Below are 21,110 nucleotides of genomic sequence, written 5' to 3' on the forward strand. Positions count from 1 at the left end.
CGAGACCTCCCTCTTAGCTGGTGACTGCGAGACTTCATTTTCTTGGCTGTATTATCACTCTTTTAATTACAGTTATTTGCCAATGACCCTTTTCCTTGACCTTCTGCTAAAAACGCCTCTTTCCCTCCGACCTGATCCGCGAAGTCCACCTCTCTCCGGCTCCCGCCCTGAAACACCTTCTAAAGGCTATTCTTAAGAAGGGCGGAATCCACCGCCCCTATCGTCACCAATAATAACTCACTTAAAGCTCTCTAAGAATCCAGGAGCTATTGTCGCTATAAAATCAGCTACATAGGCACTCCGTCTAGACACCAAGTCAGGAGTCTCGAACCCTCAATCTCCTCTTTTCGCGCCACCAGCTCTTCTGCATCCCAGTTCGCCCATACAAGACGCCCGCTAAGAAACTTAGCTTCATCCGAGGCCAGCCAGACACAGAAATGCCCGGGGAGGTCAACTGTTCACATGTAAGCTAGCATCCCGTATCATAAAAATGGGATCCACTCACCCACGTCTTGTGCAATGCTTTTATTGATACCTCCCCCAATGTCCGTGTCAATGATTCCCGGATGGAGGTTCACAACACGGATCCTAGGGTTCTCAGCAGCGAAGTAGTTCATCAACTTCAAGTTCGCGGCCTTGCTAACGGCGTAGCTACCCAACCAGTTGCGTCAGCGTCCATCTCTCGTTCACAAGTTGTGATTAAGCCGGGCGTTAGGATAAGCAACTTACGAGCTCACACCGACTGCGGGGGACGCGTGCGCCATCGCGCTGGTCACATTGATCACCACTGGGTGCTTCGAAGTGCGTGGTACAAATGCCTGTAGGGCATGAAGCGCCGTTATGACGTTGAGGCCCCAGTAGCGCGTAAATTGCTCCGCGTCGCCGGTTGCAAGAGGAGAAGGGCCTGCGGCAGCGCCAACATTACTCACAAGGACGTCGATGGGGCCAAATTTTGCGGTAATGCGGGCAAAGGCGGCGTCGACCGCCTGCTTGTCGAGGAAGTCTGCAACCTCAAAGTGAACCTGCGTCTTCCCTCCTGGACCGACAAGGGCAAGGAGTTGGTCGGCGGTAGATGAAAGGGGAGCTTCACGCCGGCCAAGGATAGAGACGGAGGCTGCTCCGGCTTGAAGGAAGGCAATGGCAGTGGCTTTGCCGATGCCTGTGCCGCCGCCGGTGACGAGGACATTCTTGGACCTTGCAGCGTTTGAGGGACGCGTAGGGGAGATGTAGGGCAATGGGCGGTGGTGATAGAGTTTGGTGAAGGACACAAGGTCAGGGACAGTAAACGGCTCAGGATTGGGTGTCATTGTAATGAGGTGTAGCTAGAACACAGGGGTGGCTTCTTACATTAAAGCGGTCTAACAGGCAAGCGGATATCCTGATGGCCTCTTCTTATACTACCCATTCCGAGCAAACTCCTCTTGACCTCGGACTGTAGGCAGGCACCCGAGGGACACTCCGTACCGACACTAAGCATGTCTCTTGGATGAATTCTTCACAGACTATTGGTACCGTCTACCGGCGTAGCGGGGACATGTATAGTCTTGGCAACCCCCCACCAAAGAGCACGGAAACTCGCTAGAATGCAGACCGGATTGGATAAACCTTCGGTGTGTGCAGTACACCGTTATTCGACCCCACTCGAAGACCCTCAAGCAACTAGAAGCACTCAGGACTAGTCGTGGATGCCTCTCACCTCGCTCGGACGAACACAATTAAAGGTTCGAGATCTCAGTTTTCAGTTCATCCCACAAAGACGGAAGTCATGGCGTAAAGTATAATGGCGGAGGCCTCAGGACAGGAACACCAAGGAATGGCGGATTAAAGGTCCCTCTAGGTAAGCAAGAACTGTTGAAATATGCCCGCATCTGGCGGTTCTGCCTTACGTCAGTCTGTGGTCGCTGTTTTCGAGGATCCTCATTTCCTCATTTCGTCACTGCCGTCACTGCCGTCACCCGTCACTAGTAAGCATCCGGAAAGAGGGCTAGCTATATCCGACCGTTCAGCCTACTGAAGCTCGCTCTCGCTATCGGCAACAGAGTATATAAGAACTCGGTTTCGGTCTCGGTTTTGGTACTAACATCCGTGAATTATACCAGAAAGTCTAAATAAGGAAACTGCCTGCTAGCCCCCGCCTCTCGGCCCAACAATAATTGGGGTAACAAGTCAGCTTAGGGGCGAATGTTTTTTCTCCAAGATTTAATAACTCCCCCAACTAGCGGCTGCTTTCCGAGACACCAGAGCTTCCAGAGTGCCCTATTATGCCATGGTCTCTGCTGGCTCTGAGTCTCAAGTTTTCCACCTTCATAGCACATTCCAGTTCTTATCCTCATCACTCATCCTCGTTGTTTCCCTATCACTGTCATTTCGTCGTCAATCACCTCTATCAAAATGAGAGAAGCTGTTTATGATAAAGATCTCCAGGTTGAGATTCGCAATATTCCCAGGCTAAGTCCTGGACCTGGCCAGGTCCTCGTCTGAACTGTAGTATCGGGAATGAACCCTAAGGACTAGAAGTATTCTAAATATTGGGTAGTATCTGATACCCTAGCTACTAACTATAGTAATAATATTGCGGGCTATATAGAAGGTATTGGTAAAGGTATGCTGGGGTTTTATTCTGGCGATTGAGTTGCTATTTTTTATAAAATTAGTATTTTTAATAGAAATTTTATTAAATATTTTATTATTTAAGTAAAGTTAATTTTTTTACTATTAAAAAGAACTTTTTTTAAAGATTTTTTTTTTTTTTTAAATAGAAACTTATATTATTTTAATAGCTTATTAATTATATATAAAAGCTGTTATTATTTTTCTTATTATAATAACTTTTATTATAAATTTCTTTTAAAAGCTTAATTTTTTTCTTTTTTAAAAGCCTATTATAATTTTATTACTATTAATTATTTATAGTAATATAAATATAATAGAAGCTTATATTATTAAGCTTATTATACTTTTAAATATCTATTTTATTATTAATATTATTAATAATAGTATTTGTAATATTAAATTATTATTTAATAAATTAAAAAATTATTATTATTAATTATTAAAAAAAATAGTAATTATATTATTAAGAAATTATATAAAATTACTAATATTAATATTATTTATATCTTTAATACTATATCTAAAAAAAACAGTATTAAAAACCTTAATAATATTCTAGCTAAAAAAAGCCAGATTATATTAATACTAACTACTAAAATAGCTAATATTATAAAAGAAAATACTAGAAAAGCTAAGATACTATTTACCATAGTAAGTACAGTATATACAGATGCCCCCTCAGGCATAAAGCTCAGCAACCGCAAGTTTGGGGCTGTCTTTTATTCATTTCTTAGCCTAGGTCTCATAGAGGGTTAGTTTAATAGCCATCCGTATAAGGTGATGGAAGAAGGGCTTAATAGGTTGCACAAGCCTATAGACTTATTGCAAGATGGCAAGCTTTCTGCTAAGAAGGCAGTATTGCAAATTACTAACACTTCGAGCATTATTAAGGCTTAGGTATTTGTTATATATAGTTATACTTGAGTAAAATTTATATAACTGACCGTTTAACTACTACAATTTAGGTTTGTCCGCTGCCTAATGTCATAGTCGCGCCCTTTCATTTCCTATCCATTTATATCACACTGAGTGGATAGGATCACAATGATGATAATGAAAGCTCTTGATTTCTAGCTAAGGGACGGGCCTAGAGCCCGTCTTTTATACATGATGAAGACGGCTGCTGCCGGAGGCGGCAGTCCGTCGCCGCCGCACAGGGGCCGGGATCGTGGTCACAGGGCCGGCGATGTGGTCTGAGAAAGAGAAGAAAGAAAGGAAAGTCACGTTGTCTAGGATATGACCCAGAAATGTGACAATTTAAGTTCGTCGGTTGGCAACCGACGAAACATCTGGTCTCAGGGACTTTGGTGCTAAAGTTGTTGCTGCGCTTGAGACCGAACTCTCAAGATAGACCAACCGCTCCAGAAACACCTCGTACAGAGGCTTACCAGACTTCGCATGAACTGCGCTACTCCCGAGAGCGCGGGGTTGTGCTGTAGGGATATCATTGGGAGACGGGTGACAGCTATCTTAAGACATGTTGCACGCGGGAACGAACGAACATTTCATTTCCTTTAAAATGGCCCTCGGCTTGATTCGATTGTGGATCTACAACAAGCGCCCGAAGAGATTGTTCATTAAAAAGAGCGGAATCACTTCCGATTCGCAACTATGCCTTGGGCAGCCGTAAGGCGTGTGGAGAACGAATTACAGCAATCAGATTGCAACGGATCAAATGTACTTCTACTTAGCCAGAGTCCAAGCTGACAAAAGAAGTACTGCCGATGGAACCCTGCACAGTCAAGCTACATCACGCTTATCGAAACCGTGCAAGTCTACCCCGGGATCATACAGGCCGGGATACGTGGTGTCGGATATCCCAGGATACATGCGGAGGTTGCATATTGCCGGGACTTGTTTCCCCATGGGGTCTGCGTGTCAGAAGTGGTATAGGCTTAGTTGTCACTGTTACCTGCTGTAAGGTGTCTTACACTTTTGCCAGCGTAGTGGTCTACTTCCAACGTTGCGATCTCAGCTTAGTTCCCCCAGCTTCTGCTCCGAGACTGCGGAGTACTTCCCAATCATTTGGCCCGCAGTCGTGGATACTGCCGCAGAGATTCGGATTGCGGAGAAGGTTATAGGACTCATGTTATAAAAGCTGGCTGGAATTCCCACAACTCGGACCTAAGCATTTGATACTTGTGGCCGTCTTTTTGACTCAACTCTACATACAATTTGTCGTATCTTATACCATCACTTGCTAAAGACAGACATGTCAGTCCTTGAACACACGATAAGCTCCAAGTCAGGAGATGTTGAACACTCAATTTCGCTCGGGGATGCCCATACAATTGAACCACAAGAAGCACTGAGCGATCATATTCGGACCACTGTGAGCCCTCTTTTCAAATGTGGCGGAAGAAGCACTCCCGGCTAATTTTGACTGCCTACTTAGTTTGACCGACGTCTGATGCCAGTCATGTGCGGTCTCTACATTCTGTCCTTCCTCGACCGTGGCAATATCGGCAATGCGAAAGCAGCGGGGACTCAAAAGGACCTAGGCTTGACCGATTCGCAATGGTCCTGGGTTCTGAACGCGTTTTACATCTGCTATGTCTGCTTTGAATGGACGACCATCATGTGGAAGATCCTTCCTGCTCACATATATGTTAGCGTCTTATGTGTTCTGTAGGGTTATCCTTTACTACATCTCCCTGCGTTGTTCCGGTTGCTGACCATGTACCAGTTGGGGAGCTGCTGCAATGTGCTCTGGTGCCGCACAGAATATGGCCGGGCTTGTTGTCTGCCGCGCGTTCTTAGGCGTCTTTGAAGCAGCATTTGGAGCGGGCGCCCCATACTTTCTGTCTATGTTCTACCGCCGACGAGAGCTGGGGTTTCGCGTTTCCCTGCTACTGGGCATGTCTCCCCTTGCTAACTGCTTTGCTTCCGCCCTAGCCTATGGCATCAAGCATATCCGTGGATCGATGGAGCCATGGCGATATCTGTTTATCATCGGTGAGGCACGCGTATCCCTTATTTCCAGGACTATTTTGACAGGTTGACAAAACAGAGGGCGCTCCAACTGTGGCATATTCAGTTATCGCTTATCACTTCTTGCCCGACTCGCCCGATACGGCCAAGTATCTAACTGAGGCCGAACGGACACATGCTATTGAGAGGCTACATATGCGAGACCGGACCAAGAAGAGCGGCATCAAATGGTCGCAGGTATTTGACGGCTTATCAGACTACCAGAACTATGTCCACACCGCCATCCACTTCTGCTGCAACTTTTCGTACGCAGCCCTATCTAATTTTTTACCTACCATCCTTCGAGAGATGGGCTACTCTTCGGTTAACGCACAAGGGCTCACCGCTCCCGTCTACTTTGTTGCCTTCTTGTGTTGTATCGCGAGCGCGTACGTATCTGATAGGTACGGCAAACGGGGGTACATTATTAGTGCCTTCTCCGCAATGAGTGTTGTCGGGTATCTGCTTCTCACCCTGGTCCGCGACGGGTCTCAAACAGGGGTTCGGTACGCTGGAATCTGGTTTGCCGCGTGCGGCATCTTCCCGTCGCTAGCTCTCAACATCACCTGGCTTCTCAACAACCAAGGAGGTGACTCGAAAAAGGGGGCCGGGCTAGCCATGCTGGCCACCTTGGGCCAGTGCTCGTCTTTTGTGAGCAGCACCGTGTTTCCAGACCGCGATGCGTAAGTCGAAAGCAAACCAGTTACCTGCTTTATTAACAGATAACTGTACGCTAACGAAGAAATTACTCATACAGTCCGTTCTACACCAAAGGATGCGCCATCGGCTGTGCATTTACTGGGATGATTGTTATTCTGGCAATGAGCCTTCACTTCGCCCTGGAGAGGGAGAACAAGTGGAGGGACAGGGAGCTCGGACCGGCAGATTTCAATGAGACGCTGGATGTCACCGAAATGGGTGATAAGCACAGGCATTTCCGGTATCTGACCTAAGGGCACACTCAGCCATCGACAGACAATCATCGGGTGGTGAGACTCCGGCGCTGCGCGGGGCATGCGGCCCTATTTCAAAATGCGGAGGACGCGCAATGGGAGCGTTACTATGTTGCGGTCAGAGATTCCGCCGTGATTTCCATAGGTTTCTAACACCGTCTAACATTAGTATTACTTTCATTAAATTTGACTCTTTCCTACCAATCTTTGTCCCCGGGTGTTTGTCTTCCGCCGGTTCCCCCGGGGTTGCGGCGGCTGACAGCGTGGTGAGCGACTGCTCATTGATGCTTCACGTCCCTTGCAGTTATCTGACAAATATCCACTTACCTCACCCTCGAGCTCGATGCCCAGGATGTTGGGGTTGTTCTTATTGCCGCGAGGAATGCATTCCCACGCTTGCAAGTCTCTTGCGCTTCAGTCATGCATCCAAACGTAGCCGGGGATGTATGACTGGCTGCCCCAGGGGAAAAGGTTGCCCTCGGAAATTCTCGCTGTAGACGAATATAAGTTACCCCACTCCGATTCGGGTTGAGGTTTCTCATATGACGGCTAATGCGTTCCAGGTTAGGGCCGAGAAGATGTCTTTGGACGCCGGGCGAGGTTGAGAAGTCACCCCTCCTTGCGAGTGCTGACAAGTCTACTCCGTACTACCAACAGGGCGTGGTAGCTAATAGCAATTTCCGGGCCGGGGTTGGATTCGCAGCAGAGGAGATGATGCTGGAGAGGAAAATGTGGCTTTCGGGAATGGGTAGCCAAGAAGATTTGGTGAAGAGGCACCGGCTACCCGCCCGGCTTGCTCGGATGCCGTGAATACTACTGTTGGGCGCCTCTAATCCGGCCCTCCGCGGTCGCTCCGCTCCCTAGTAGTCTTAGTCTGTAGCTCCATGTTCGGATACTAACGGAGTCCCGTCACTCGGCTTCGCTCAAACTACGCCTACCAACCTCGTCCCGTGGTAGTTAATAATATCTTCTCCAACCGGTGCGGTATCGGGTTTCCGTATCTTGCCGCCAATATCCGGTGCAGTGTCTAAGCAGCATTCAACAAGACAGCAAGCTTTCTGAAATAGGTGTGTGTTAACATCTCCAGAGTATGTAATAAGAGGCCCTTTTGCCCGTTTATTCTCGTCCTTACATCGCGATTTCTTAAAGCAAAAAAGTCAGACGATTCATTAGATCTACCGCCATGACGCAGAAAGCATATAAAATCGGTATCATACCAGGGGACGGCATCGGCCCCGAAGTCATCAAATCCACCCTCGCCCTGCTAGATGCGCTCTGTCCCAGTCACGGCATCACACTAGACTATGTCGTCTACGAATTAGGCGCCGAGGTCTACAGACGGACAGGCCACCGGATTATGTCGCAGGAGATGGACGAGATCGGCGAGCTGGACGCCGTGCTCCTCGGCGCCATGGGCTTGCCCGACGTGCGCATGCCCGACGGCACCGAGTGCGGGCCGCAGGTCGACCTACGCGGCTACCTCGGCCTGTTTGCCAGCCTCCGGCCAGCGAGGCTGTACCGCGGCATACCGACGCGCATGCAGTTCGGCAGGGATCAGAAACTCGACATTTTGGTCATCCGCGAGACGACAGAGGGCATGTTTGCCGGTCTGAACGATTCGTTTTCCCCGAATGACTCCGAGCTGACCGACCGCATGACCGTCACGCGCAAGACGTGCCTGAAGCTCTTCAGAACAGCATTCAATCAGGCCCGGCACCGGCGTCAGCAGCTCGGCACCCCGGGAAGGGTCACCCTGCTGCACAAGTCAAACGCCCTGCGCAGCAACACCTTGCTGGTGAAGGTGTTCAAGGAGATTGCCACCGAGTTCCCCGACATCGAGTGGTCCGAGTACTATATCGACGCGGGCGCAATGTACTTTGTCACGGACCCAGAGCGGTATGATGTCGTCGTCACCGAGAATATCTTCGGCGATATCGTCTCGGAGGTGGCTGCCGGCCTTGTCGGGGGACTCGGGGTTGCGCCATCAGGCGATATCAGCGAGCGCCACGGCATTTTTCAGCCTTCACACGGAAGTGCTCCCGATATTGCTGGTAAGAACGTCGCTAACCCGGTGGCCATGTGGCTATCGGCTGTGATGATGCTTGACTGGCTCGGGGAGACACGCGGCGATGACAAATGTTTGGAGGCCTCGAAGCATCTACAACAAGTCATCGAGAAGCAGCTGGCAGATGGTCCAAAGACTCGGGACATTGGCGGAAACGCAACTACAACTGAAGTAACGCAATGTCTACTTTCTTGGCTGTGAGATGCCGAATGTAGACCCCGTAACTACTCAAGTATAGAGACAGAAATGAGACAGCATTTCATTATCCATTCAATCTATGCAATAGGAAAATAAAACTATTTCGTTTAACCAATCAAACACTTCTCGGGGTTACAAGGACTACCCACTGTAACTGTTGAAAGCTATGCCCCTTTTGGATTGCATGAGAATCTGATGTATTGTGTTGTTGCTAGCTAAAGCAGCGATTGGGCTGTCTCGGGAGAGATCAGCTGCGTCCTTAGTTGCTTTACATTTTTGTTACGGCCTGGTCCTCCGGAACAGCGATAGGCTTCAAAGGTCAGCTAGTGTGCCCAATAGTTGCTGCAATAGCGATTATTGACCAGTGTTTTGCCCTATGGTATAGCGGTCTAGCACAGCCGTTACAATTTTAGGCGTGAATTGAGATGTCGGAAAGCTAGCGTGGCACTCAGATGACTTGATGTGTGTGTATTGTCTATGTTCTCCCCATTTGCCCCTATTGTGATCGCTTGAGTGTCTGTCGACTAAAAGTGGGGGCCTGAGGTATCTGCACCAATAGGCGGTCTCGACCCTGGAGGTCACTACGTGACCACCCGATCGGATGCTTTGTACATGATCCAATCTAACATGAGACGCTTCTTCAACATGCACGGGACACCCTAGTCCCACTAACATATATATATATATATATATATATATTAGTAATCAGTGCCCTTATAGTTTAAGCCGCTAGACATTAATATGTTATATATAGACATATGTATCTATATAGCTAAATATAGCAATAGCAGATTTAAAAGCTGTGGCTTACTCTATTTATATCATAAAAAGCTATAACTTAACGTCAATGCATGATATAATATAACTAGTAAAACACAGCAATCCTTCCCCAACGATGGACATATTAAGTCTCCTCGTCGAGGGACTATCAACAAGTATAATCTAGAACATTCTTATCAAGGACAAATGTCAGATTGAACGTAGGATTGAGGAGGACTTTAGGCTTGTGGTACTTGCGACGATACATAGAAGGGCGTATACCATCGCTTCACCCTATTCTAGATCCATACGAAAAGCCTTAGTGATCCGCTGAATGCTCAACAGCCATTGCCATCTCCTTCTGTTCGTTTTCTGCTAGCCTGTGTTCTAGATCATGGGTCTCAAAGTCCTCCCTCCTCATTGTCGGAACAAACCATGACGAGCCACTAAACAGGACATTCATCTCCTCGAGTGGGCGCTTCGCAGTCTCAGGCATAAAGGCCCAGAAGAAGACAGCATTCGTAAAGTTGCATACAACAAACAGCAGAAAGTAGCGCCAGTTGATGCTGTTGATAGCTGGGCTAGTAACTTGTCCAATCATTGTGTTGAAGGCAAATGACACCATCGCGCCCAGCGAAACACCTTTAGATCTGGTCTTGGTGTCGAAGATCTCTGCAGGAATGATCCATGATAGAGAGCCGCACGTGAACGAGAATGATATCTGGTACACCCAATTCGTCGCGATAAAAGCCCAGCCTAAAGAATGTTGACTTGAGGGCGACGAGTCTGGAAAAGAGGCAATTGAGGCTGTGACGATGATGAAACAGAGACAATTAATCAGATTGCCAATAATCAAGGGCCAGCGGCGGCCAAGTCGGTCGATGAAGAGAATAGTGCAAAGAATCGCCAGAGTAGATAGAATGTTGCTGACAGCTTGGTACTTCAACGCATCTTGCGTAGGGATTTTCAAGGTGGCGTAAATTTGCGGAGAGAAGTACTGAATTGCTGAAACACCAGTCATCTGTACAGATGCTTGGAGTGCCGTTACGAGAACGAGACGTCGGAAACTCGATCTGTTCGTAAACAAATCATGATACCCTTTAGCAGAGTTTTCATGCTCGTGCGCGATGGCGGCTTCGATCTGCTGGTATTCAGATCGCACCCAGACGTCCTGGTCGTTACCGCTGGCGTGTAGTCGAGCTAGTGTTTCCAAGCCTTGTTCCGACTTTCCGTGATCGATGAGCCATCTTGGAGATTCTGGGAAGAGAAGAATAAGAATGGCTAATATTCCAGCAGGAACAATCTGGATTCCAAGGGGAATGCGCCATTGGTTGTTGTTTGTAGGACCAAGGTGGAGATTGGTGCCATAGGTAGTCCAAGCTATGAAAAGTTCAGCGCCGTTGAGATAATATTGCGGGAACGAAGGAAGGCACTTACCAGCGACAGTGGCTCCAATGGCTAACATGAATTGTTGGAGACCTGTGATCCGTCCACGAATAGAAGGATGAGCAATCTCGGCTTGGTATAGTGGAATGATCATAACCATGATCCCAACCCCCAATCCCGCAATAAGTCTTCCAGAGTACAAAAACCCGAGATTCTGAGCAGCTGTCTGGAGGCTGCCACCTAAGCAAAAGACGATGGCACCCATCATAATGGTGAGTCTGCGCCCAAACCAATCACCAACAGGTCCGGCAACGGCAGCACCAAAGAAGGCGCCGCCGGTAAAAACGGAGACCACAGCGCCGCTGGACAAAAATTAGCTCTCATCACAAATTGGATACGATATGGACGTACACCTCATTTGCGTCTGGATCTTTAAAAGTAGACTCAAAGGATTTGGATGCGACGACGCCACCAATGACGCCGAGATCGTATCTGCAAGCGTGTTAGTGGTCGGGCTTTCGAAATTTGTACCAAGATGCGTACCCAAAAAGAAAGGAGCCCAATGAAGCAAAAACCCCAATCAGGAACTGTTTAGTGGCGTTAACAGATGCAAGAGTAAGTTACACAGGACAGCTTACTTGGTAGGTCCTAGGATTGATCGCCATGTTGGGAGACAAATGGGTGACTTATAAACAAACTGGGGGATAGGAAGAGTTGTCTACTCAAGTGTTGAGGAAATTGAGTAGAGAAATCACTGACGGCGAGAGGATGTCGCGAGTTATATGACTTTCCGGTAAAGAATCCGCCCGTACGGCATTGAGCGGGGTTCCCAGTCCCAAGTCCTCACAACCGCTCGCGTTCCTTATTAGGCTTGATAGAATGTTGGATCCTGAGTCCAAAAATGCGATTTCCTAGCTGGAAATCACCCCAGCCCATGGATAAAAAGACCGGTTAATTGCTTGAATTAAAAGTACCAAGGACTATTGGATAAAATCGAGATATGAATCGTCTGTGTCGTCTCATTCGTGGGCATGGCTTGACACTGATGCCATCTTAGGTGAGTGTTCTTGGCTAGTAATGGGGAGGGACCGTGTGGTAATTTCTCGTAAGACATGGCGCCGTTGATATTCGCGACTAGCGTATTCTTGGAATAGGTGCAGCTACTTACTTAGTGGTTATTTAGCGCAAACGCATTGGTCAGTTGCTGGTGATATTCCCCAGCCGATCGGCTAGATATCAAGCGGAATGTCGGGAAACGCGTGGTTCGGTGCAGGACTTCATGTACGGTCTGGTAAGCAGCATTGGTCCAGCCACCGATTAGGTCTACGCTTCACACCAAACACAGGTCCAAGAATCCACATGTCAAATTTCTCACTAGATCAACACCTCGGTGATCTCCGCAATGCTTCCCCTATATCGGCTTCCCTTACGCGAAGTCATCACCCATAAACTTGGTGCTGGTCAAATAATCTGGTGGAGAGCCGTCCTCAGCACAAGCAATCATGCCTTCCAGGCGTTAGATTCTGGTGCGAATGGGTTGCCCAGCAATAAATCCGGCCCCTCGCATCCCAGATCCTCGCTTGCGTGACCATAATTTGCCGGGTGTGGGGACTGTCGCACAGTTCTGTTCGTTCCCGACACTCCGCAATAGTTCTTCTACCTCAACCTGCCTCTAGCGGTATGCTAGATTACAGGCTAATCCCGTCACGAGTCATAATGGACCTCGTTTAGAACCTCCGCCTGTCCTTGCTTAGTGAACTCGGGCGTTCCTGATTTCCAACACGCGACCTGCAAGGTTCATTTGCATACGGAGAGAAATCTCACACAACGAACTCTGTGGCTGGTTGCTGATACAAATTTTAGCGCTCGGTGCAATGGGGCGCGACCCTTTATTTCATAATTAGGGCAATCGGCCACAAGACCAATATATCTTCACGAGGGAAAAACACAATCCCCTGGTTTTCTCCAGGTTTGCAGAGTGGAGAGTTCCCGACACTCCCCAAGAGGAACCCTTCGTGTACTATGCATGCAGAACTGCCCCTCAATCAAAGATGCGTTATTGGTTGAGGCAAGGACTGTCGACGAGGCAAACCGGTAACGGTAATAGAATCTTGCATACAATCCCGCGCGAACCAACAGCCTAACGTCTAGCAGATGTCTTCGATCTCATAACCCTTTCAATTGCGGGGTTCTCCCCATCCCCCACGGGGAAGTGCAAATTCCCGGTGGGGAAGGATAGGCTAGTGCAGAAGATGGTTGATTTCGATGAACCTTCTCAAGACACTCATCCCCCACGTGGATGCCCTGTAGCCGAACTGCTCGTTCGCTTTGTCAAAGTAGGACACCTTCTCAAGTTCCAGGATGAGTATTTAAAGCCCAATGATCTGCCGTCTTAGGACAACTCCTCCCATCATCATCCCATCCTCCAGTCTCATTTCCACAAGCCAGATCGGCCGTCTCTACCAGATCATATCAAAGCCATGCACTACACCCAGCTCATCAGCAGCCTTTTTCTGCTGCCATGCATTCTCTCGATATCGGCTTGTGTTACGCCAAACCCAACTCCAGCTGCATTCACGGACTTTAACGATAACATTTTCTTCTTTCCCGCTGCCAACGCCGTGCAATGGAAGACTCTCTACGCACGCTCTCTACAGCTGCCAGATGAATCCCTCCTCATGACATGGGAGAACTACCCAGCAGAACCTCCCTTGGTCAACCATCCCATCTACAAATCGGTGGATGGCGGCGCAACTTGGTCCAACTTCTCTGCCATCAAAGACCAGGTCAACGGCTGGGGCATGCGCTTCCAACCGTTCTTGTATACTCTGCCTCAAGCGTTCGGTGGATATCCCGCGGGTACATTGCTTGCCGCAGGCGTTTCCGCCCCATACAGTCTGAAAGGTGGAGTCTATATTGATCTCTACGTCAGTCAGGACAATGCAACAACCTGGAAATTTGTCAGTCACATCGCCTACGGGGACGGTCCCGAAGATATCACCAGCGGCCATGCAGCGATCTGGGAACCCTTTCTCATGATGTACAACGGCCAACTGGTGTGCTACTTCTCTGATCAACGTGACTCAGCACATTCCCAAAAGCTTGTACACGTTACCACCAATGATCTCCAAACCTGGTCTGCAGCAGTCAACGACGTCGCCTATTCTGCATATAATGATCGGCCGGGCATGACCACCGTCGCATACATCGTGTCCACGAAGCGATACATCATGACATACGAGTACTGCGGTTCAGCAAAATGTGCAGTGTATTACAAGACCGCCGCTAATCCCCTCGACTTCAACTCGGCGACAGGCATTGCGCTTGTCGGGAACGATACCAAGAAGAGCGTACCTCACGGCTCCCCTTATGTCATCTGGACACCCAACCCAGCAAAGGCAGACGGCTCAGGCGTAATCATTGCCAGCGGCGGTTCTCTTGAACCGGTTCTCATCAATGACGATAGTGCTGATCCGCATGGATGGAAGGTGGTCAATGTGGGCCAGTGGTCGGCTTACTCGCGTAGCTTGAGGATTATTACTGTGAAGGGCAAGAAGAAGTTGTTGTTTGGCAACGGAGGAAACATGGGTAACGCAGACTGCAACTCTGTAGCTAACGGTGTCATTGAGGTTCCCTATTAGAGATCCTGTGTCGGTGGGCCTTAGACATCTGGGGTTTAATGACCGTAGGGCCAATGACCCATCTTGGTCACCTCCTTGAAGCAGGCACTGCCCATTTATTGGACAACACGCTTTCTTCCTTTCAATCAATTCATTGCTTGCCGCTCATTGCCTTTCCTTTTCCAGTCGAATGCTTTCACTTGATACGCTGTCGCAGCTGCCAGTAGCTCTTTCATCCAATCGTTTTATTTCCTTCCCTTCTCTTCCAGCCATTCACGTCCCAGCTGCTGCCGCTATCACTATCTCCAATTCCCTTTTCAACCTCTAGGATAGGCTTCTTATTGAAATGAGCATGTTGTATAAATTGAAGAAAGAAGAAAAACTAGCGCTAACCAGCGGAAGCTATTTACAAGAAGACATCCACATCCCAACTGCCAATGGATCGGAATAGCCATTGATCCGTCAAACAACGGACCACCAGATGACCTCTGGGTATTTCCTGGTCACATCTCTGAAGCGTAGCCTGTGTTAACTGGCGTTGAATTCCTCGAAAAAGGAGGAATGTTGCTTTTTGCCGGTCAAGTCGTCACCATCTGCGAAGCCATGCTCGACATGATGCGGAGCTTCGGGCTTAACGGGGGAGACAGCGGCTAAGGACATGATTGTCAGAGAGGTTGACTGTTGGAAATTGCTCGCTCCCTGGATGGCTGGTTCTGTTGAAGCTGTCAACAGAATATACTGACGCTGATTGTATACCTATGTGCGTGATGCTTGTCAATGTCACAATGTCGAGCAAAGATGTGAGCCAAATGGAAGAGTCAGCTCCGCCACAACCCCCAATCACAATCAAGAGCGTAGACGGAGTTGACCCGACATTCCGCGCCGTCGGTCTGACCTGCGAGTGGGCCTAGTCCTAAGATATTTCCCCAGGTTTACCAAAGTGGGACAAGGTCATGAAGCAAGTGGAGTGGAGCAGTTCACTGCGAAGCGAACCAAGCCCTAGGCATTAACTTAGCTCCCCATGGTGGTTCCTGTTGCGGGTACGGAGTAATTAACTTAAATGGGCAGCAGATCTTCACTCTTTCAAGCTTGATGGTTTGCAAGCGGGGAAGACAGGCAAACGTCCCACGACTGCGCCAACTCCCCGAACTTCCGCAGACTTGCTTTAACACACATTGCATCGTCTACCGTCTACCTGAAAACACATACACAATCCGACGCCTGCAGCAATCCCCCATCACCCCAACAAACCCCAGATTTGCTCCACATCTCCCAGATATGCCAACATGGAAGGCCGGCCGAGCGAGCAGACCGGCGTGACCACGCACGTTGCCCAGACCAGCCGCGCGAGCGCTGCCTATCCACGCAAGCGGGCTGTCGTAGCATGTCAGGTCTGCAGGGCGCGACGCACCAAGTGCGACCAGAAGAAGCCGTCGTGCTCCTTCTGCCAGAAGATCGGAGCCGCGTGCGTGTCTACACCTCACGACTTCTCCACTTTTGACCCGGCTAGTCTCGCCATCATTGAGCGTCTGGAGCGCTTGGAGAAGAAGCTCGACGCCTCCAGCTTCCAGCTTCTCCAATCCGGTGCCGCTGAGCATCGCAGTGGGGTAGCATCAGACAATGCTTCTACAGATACTGCCCAGCTACAGGCCTTGTTGCCCGAGAATCTGGATGCCGTTCTGCGCTGGCCCGTCCTCCGCGACGTTGTGGCTGGCCTTACGCCTGATCCCTTGCTGTGCGGCAACACCCCGTCCATCCGCGAAGAGCCTTTTTCGACAATTAGTGACGAGCTCGACGCCGCTGTCTGCAACACCTGGCTCGATGCCTTCTTCAACCGAGTTCATGTTAAGAATCCCATCACCGACGAGAGAACCATCCGGCGCCTGGTCTTGCGAGTCTGTCTGGAAGGAGCCGGCTGGGATGCCCACTCATGCCTTGCCCTCCTCGTCTGTGCCAACGGAGCCCTGGTGGAGCCGTTCCCTAGCCCTCCTATCCAGCAGCCTGAAGTTGTTCCACCTGCCGCCATGGCCCTTTTCGCCGCGGCACAGAAACGGCTCGGTCCGCTGTTGATGTCCCCCGGTGTCGTCCAAGCGCAGTGCCTCTTCCTTTCAGGCGTCTTCCTCATGTCCATCCTACGGCCGTTTGATGCCTGGCGCATGTTCTTGCAAGCGCTTGCCACGTGTCAGAGTTTTGACAGTTTTGACTGGGCCAGTGACTCTAATGACAACGCCGATGCGACGACCAAGGAGAGTGTATACTGGTCTTGCTGGAAGTCCGAGCAGGAGGTGAGGTGGGAGCTTGGCGTCTCTAAATTTGGAAGGGTTGAGCATCCGCAGCAGTTTCCATCCCTTCCCGGCGGCTCTGACGGACAGAACTTCCGGGCTTGGTATTTCTACCTCTCGGAGATTTCTCTGTGGCGTCTGGAGACAGAGGCAAAACATGAGATGCTTACTCTGCTGGAGAACTGCAGCGGAAGTCTTTTCGACAAGCTCGCCGACCTTGGCGATAATGCCCTCCAGCAACTGGCAGATTGGAGAGTGTCGCTAGCCCCACCAGTCGCCCTGGCAGAACATGATGCGTCAGTGGTTGAAGACGATGTCCTCCGCTTTGTGCTGAGGGGGCGAGTTACGTACCTAAAGGAGCTGATTTCGTGGCCATTTCTCCGGGAATTTCTCTTAGAGAACAACGAGACACCAAGAATCCGCCAGTGGGCTATGAAGGGACTTGAGTTTCATTTAGAAAGACTAGAGGTCAACCGGCCCGGGTTCTACCATCGTCATCATGGCACGTGGCTAATGATGCGCTCTTCAGCTCGAAGTGCCACTATCCTGCTTGCATTCAACCTCATTCCATCCGCTGCAGAGATCCTACCAAGGGGATGGAGGAATGCTGTCGAAGCAACTCTGGAGATGCTCTACTATTGGCAATGTGCGGCAAGCGGTTTTGACACCACAGTTCTTTTGATCCGACAACTACTCAAGTCCTTATGAGTTGCAAAGTCCCGCTTGCAGATTATCTCTTTAGCCTGTCGAAGTCTCTGTCCTGCAGTAAGCAGACGAATACTTGGCATGTGTAGCAGGGGTGATCTGTATTTCGGAAACCCTATTGCGAGGGAAACCCTCCGGAGGCATTGCTGTACTGAGGCTCGATTACGGGCATGAGCGTCTCACCAATCGTGGGTTGAACTGGTATGACCACCCATTTTTTTTACCTTCCAAGAGCTCTCGCCATGAAGACGTGGGTGCTAAAGCAGCAGGTCGCTGGAAAGGGTACGGGCCCTTAAAATATGTTGAGGCAGAGGATTCTGGTCATTTGGTACCATATGCCAAGCCTGAGGAAGCGTTGACACTTATTAATTCCCAGGCCACTGGGAGTGCCATTGCTCATTGAAAGAGCTTTGAGCTGATGGTGTGTCATATTACTTGGAGATCGTCGCGGCGTAGGCGGCCTTTACATAAATCTTCACATTTATCTGTGTATAAAGGGCTGCTTCAAGCCCTCGATTGCCTAGAAATAAAGAGCTTCTACACATATTTCATGCGCCTATCCTCATCACAACAAGGGAGATGTGACCGCCTCAGACGTACATATATAATATACAGTTATATCTTCTGTTTCTATATCCATTACGGGCAATCAATTATAACGAGGTCCATCTGCCAATGCAAAGGCGAGAAAATTAGCTTAAAGGCTACGGCGAAATGATAATGATAGTATATCCATACAAATACATTTATGATACTAAAGAATTGCAATCACAAATCGATGGTTGATCTTAAGGCGCCTGGGTCACTGGCGAAGGATGCAACCTCAACAACGACTGGACCGCTCGGAAGGGTAAACTTTCCTTCCACCCACCGTTGCAGGGGGCGTAGTGATGCATCAATCAAAACACTCTTGGACTCGCCAACAGCTAGGTCGACTGGCGAGAAGCCGAGGAGAACTCGGGATGGAAAGTCCGGCTGATTTGGCTTCCCATACACCTGAGCAATATATCTGCCGTCCCTGTTGCCCGTGTTGGCGACCTTAAGATGTACCAGAAAGTACTCTCGGTTATTGCTTGCAATACCTGAGCCGAGCATCGCGATATGGAGGTCTGAGATACCGAATGTAGAGTAGGACATGCCGAATCCAAAGGGAAAAGAGGCCGCAACACCAAGCTTGTCCAGCAGATGCTGTCCAAACCAACGATCATAAGAAATCTCCGAAGCTTCGATATTGTAGTATGGCAGATGAGACTCGTCTTGGGGGATGCTGAAAGGCAACCTGCCACTAGCATCCACTCGACCGAGCAGTACATCAGCCAAAGCGTGCCCGCCTTCGGAGCCCGCGTACCAGCTCATGAGCAGCGCCGGGGTCTTGGACTTCCAGTCTTCCAATATGACGGCACCTGCAGCGACTATGGTGACAATAGTTCTCGGGTTTTTGGCAGTCACTGCCGTTATTAACTCAATATCACGCGGGCGGAGTCTCAATGATCTTCGATCACCACCTGATCCCACCTCGAGAGCCGAGCTTGATAGTCCATTGGAAGAGCCTCCGTACATGATGTTCAGGGTATTCTGCTCTTCCTCGGCCTTGACGGGCGGAAGAAGGTCACCCAGTAAAGGGTCATTTTGAAGTGATGGGACGACATACTCGCCCTCGTCGGCGGCGTCGTAGCCCACGATGCAGATGGCCACATCTACTTGTGACGCAACTTCCCTCGCTTTTTCAACCGAGTCAGAATCCTCTAGTAAGACTTCAGTGTCGGTGAACGCGGTCTTGAGACCTTCATACGCCGTCACTATGTGAGGTGGGAAGACTTGTGAGGAGCCTCGGTCACCCGTGTTGCCGACGTTGGCGAGGCGGCCCAAGACTGCAATTTTGGATAGCTTCTGCGTATCCAGCGGGAGTAGCGGGAACTTATCAACGACATCATTCTTGAGAACAACAACAGCCCGACTTGCTGCTTCTCTCGCCAACGTTCGGTGCTCCTCACAGAACACGACCGACGAGTCCGGATTGCTGCCTTCAGTTTTGATCTCAAACTCGAGCTCTTTTTTCAATATTCTGGAGCAAGCCTGATTGATATCTCTCCACTGAAGCTCTCCCGATTCCAATGCCGAGCTCAAGTGGAGTCCACGCTGTTGTTTGAAGGGAGCCTCGATATCGAGGCCGTTCTTAACTGAAAGCGCTGCATCCCGGAGGCCGAAGATGAAATCAGAAATAGTGAACCCATCAAAGCCCCACTGGCCGCGTAGGATGTCGGTGAGTAGCCTCTTATTCTGGCCAGCCCATTCTCCATTGACGGAATTATATGCCGACATGACGGAGGCGGCTCCACCCTCAATGATGCGTCGGAAGTGTGGCAGATAGACTTCGTGAAGCACATCATCAGAGACCTTGACGTCCACTCGAAATCGAGCATTCTCCATGGAGTTGAGTGCGAGGTGCTTTACGCATGCCATTATGTGATTCTGCACTCCTTCCGTGAGAGCAAGCCCAAAATGTCCGAGGATCAACGGATCTTCACCATAGGTCTCTTGAATGCGACCCCATGCTGGATGGCGCGGGAGGTTAACGCAAACACCGGCGAAGAAGTTTGCACCCTGAGCCTTAGCCTCGAGGCCTATGGCATTGCCGATTCTGCGCTCGAGGGCAACATCCCAAGTCGCCCCGCGGGCTATAGAGACGGGAAATGCTGTCGAGGAACCCATGACGACTCCGCGGGGGCCGTCTGAGAAGCGAACACCTGGGATTCCTAGGCGGGAAACTTCTCCGTGAACAAAAGGAACTTTGTTGTAACGGTCGCACATGATCTTGCGAAGTCCGACCCAGAACTCGTCATCCCCATCGAGCAGATGTAGGCGCTCAGTTTTGGTAAGCTCAGACAGGAGTCTTTGCACGACATCTTCAATCGGATCTCCATTCTTGATAGCTTGGACAGCGTGAGTGAACAGGAAGGGCGTGTCTTGCGATTTCGCGGGATGTCGGCCTGTTGCCTGGGCGGTGTACGCGATATCGCTTTGACTATCGAGCATGATTATGAATTGACGGTAGGAGAAGTGGATGTAGAGAGAGAACTATTGGGAAAAGAAGGCTTTCTATATAGTATCGTTATCGCATACTCCTCATTCAGAATCGCAACCCGTGAGAAATGTACTACGACAATATCTTATTCATTATTTGATGCTTTGTCGCTCACTTCCCGTCGTAGTCTAGAACCCGATACTCCGCGCCTTGGACTTATTGGAAGGTTACGAAGCGTAACCCCGCATTAAAACGACCATTTTATCCGGTGGTCAGATGCTAGAGAGCCTAACATCCGTGGTATCCTGTGACCCCAGAAACATCATGTAGTGCCATCAAGGGGCACCCCCGAGACTCCGCGATGCCATAACCACATAGAAAGCCACATAGGATGATCATTCCCAAAATGTCAAAGCTTACCTGCATAAGTTATGTGTGAAGCACGTACCGCCGAACGCGTAATAGTGGGGGTCCGCGTGAAGCCAGACTTAGTCTAGCAGGCAAATATGATCATCTGAGATCAGACAATTTTTC

At 49.6% G+C, this 21,110-nt stretch overlaps 7 protein-coding genes across 7 annotated transcripts; 4 read left to right on the forward strand and 3 right to left on the reverse strand.

Moving 5' to 3' along the window:
• Positions 1–287: 287 nt before the first annotated feature.
• BGZ61DRAFT_542388 (uncharacterized protein) lies at positions 288–1,307 on the reverse strand (the record flags this gene model as incomplete). Its single annotated transcript, XM_046255182.1, has 3 exons — positions 288–454; positions 506–651; positions 730–1,307. The coding sequence occupies 3 exons, from the start codon at positions 1,305–1,307 to the stop codon at positions 288–290; spliced, it is 891 nt and encodes a 296-aa protein (XP_046093138.1).
• A 3,518-nt stretch (positions 1,308–4,825) lies between these two features.
• BGZ61DRAFT_376343 (major facilitator superfamily domain-containing protein) lies at positions 4,826–6,536 on the forward strand (the record flags this gene model as incomplete). The annotated part of the gene is made up of 6 exons (XM_046242493.1): positions 4,826–4,945; positions 5,009–5,241; positions 5,300–5,568; positions 5,624–5,972; positions 6,033–6,266; positions 6,341–6,536. 6 exons carry the CDS (start codon positions 4,826–4,828, stop codon positions 6,534–6,536), a joined length of 1,401 nt encoding a protein of 466 aa, XP_046093139.1.
• A 1,183-nt stretch (positions 6,537–7,719) lies between these two features.
• On the forward strand, positions 7,720–8,802 carry BGZ61DRAFT_542390 (3-isopropylmalate dehydrogenase; the record flags this gene model as incomplete). Its single annotated transcript, XM_046255183.1, has 1 exon — positions 7,720–8,802. The coding sequence occupies one exon, from the start codon at positions 7,720–7,722 to the stop codon at positions 8,800–8,802; it is 1,083 nt and encodes a 360-aa protein (XP_046093140.1).
• Positions 8,803–9,877: 1,075 nt separating this feature from the next.
• Positions 9,878–11,609, reverse strand: BGZ61DRAFT_488046 (general substrate transporter; the record flags this gene model as incomplete). The annotated part of the gene is made up of 5 exons (XM_046250062.1): positions 9,878–10,938; positions 10,996–11,306; positions 11,356–11,436; positions 11,488–11,531; positions 11,583–11,609. 5 exons carry the CDS (start codon positions 11,607–11,609, stop codon positions 9,878–9,880), a joined length of 1,524 nt encoding a protein of 507 aa, XP_046093141.1.
• Positions 11,610–13,424: 1,815 nt separating this feature from the next.
• BGZ61DRAFT_542392 (uncharacterized protein) lies at positions 13,425–14,585 on the forward strand (the record flags this gene model as incomplete). Its single annotated transcript, XM_046255184.1, has 1 exon — positions 13,425–14,585. The coding sequence occupies one exon, from the start codon at positions 13,425–13,427 to the stop codon at positions 14,583–14,585; it is 1,161 nt and encodes a 386-aa protein (XP_046093142.1).
• A 1,265-nt stretch (positions 14,586–15,850) lies between these two features.
• Positions 15,851–17,953, forward strand: BGZ61DRAFT_436432 (uncharacterized protein; the record flags this gene model as incomplete). The annotated part of the gene is made up of 3 exons (XM_046244020.1): positions 15,851–16,678; positions 16,937–17,752; positions 17,833–17,953. The coding sequence occupies 2 exons, from the start codon at positions 15,851–15,853 to the stop codon at positions 17,552–17,554; spliced, it is 1,446 nt and encodes a 481-aa protein (XP_046093143.1). The 3' UTR covers positions 17,555–17,752; positions 17,833–17,953.
• A 366-nt stretch (positions 17,954–18,319) lies between these two features.
• On the reverse strand, positions 18,320–20,587 carry BGZ61DRAFT_542394 (glycoside hydrolase superfamily; the record flags this gene model as incomplete). Its single annotated transcript, XM_046255185.1, has 1 exon — positions 18,320–20,587. One exon carries the CDS (start codon positions 20,585–20,587, stop codon positions 18,320–18,322), a length of 2,268 nt encoding a protein of 755 aa, XP_046093144.1.
• Between the last annotated feature and the right edge of the window lie 523 nt (positions 20,588–21,110).

This window comes from Ilyonectria robusta (assembly GCF_021365365.1).
Source record: "Ilyonectria robusta strain PMI_751 chromosome Unknown BGZ61scaffold_122, whole genome shotgun sequence".
Classification (NCBI taxonomy): Eukaryota; Fungi; Ascomycota; class Sordariomycetes; order Hypocreales; family Nectriaceae; genus Ilyonectria; species Ilyonectria robusta.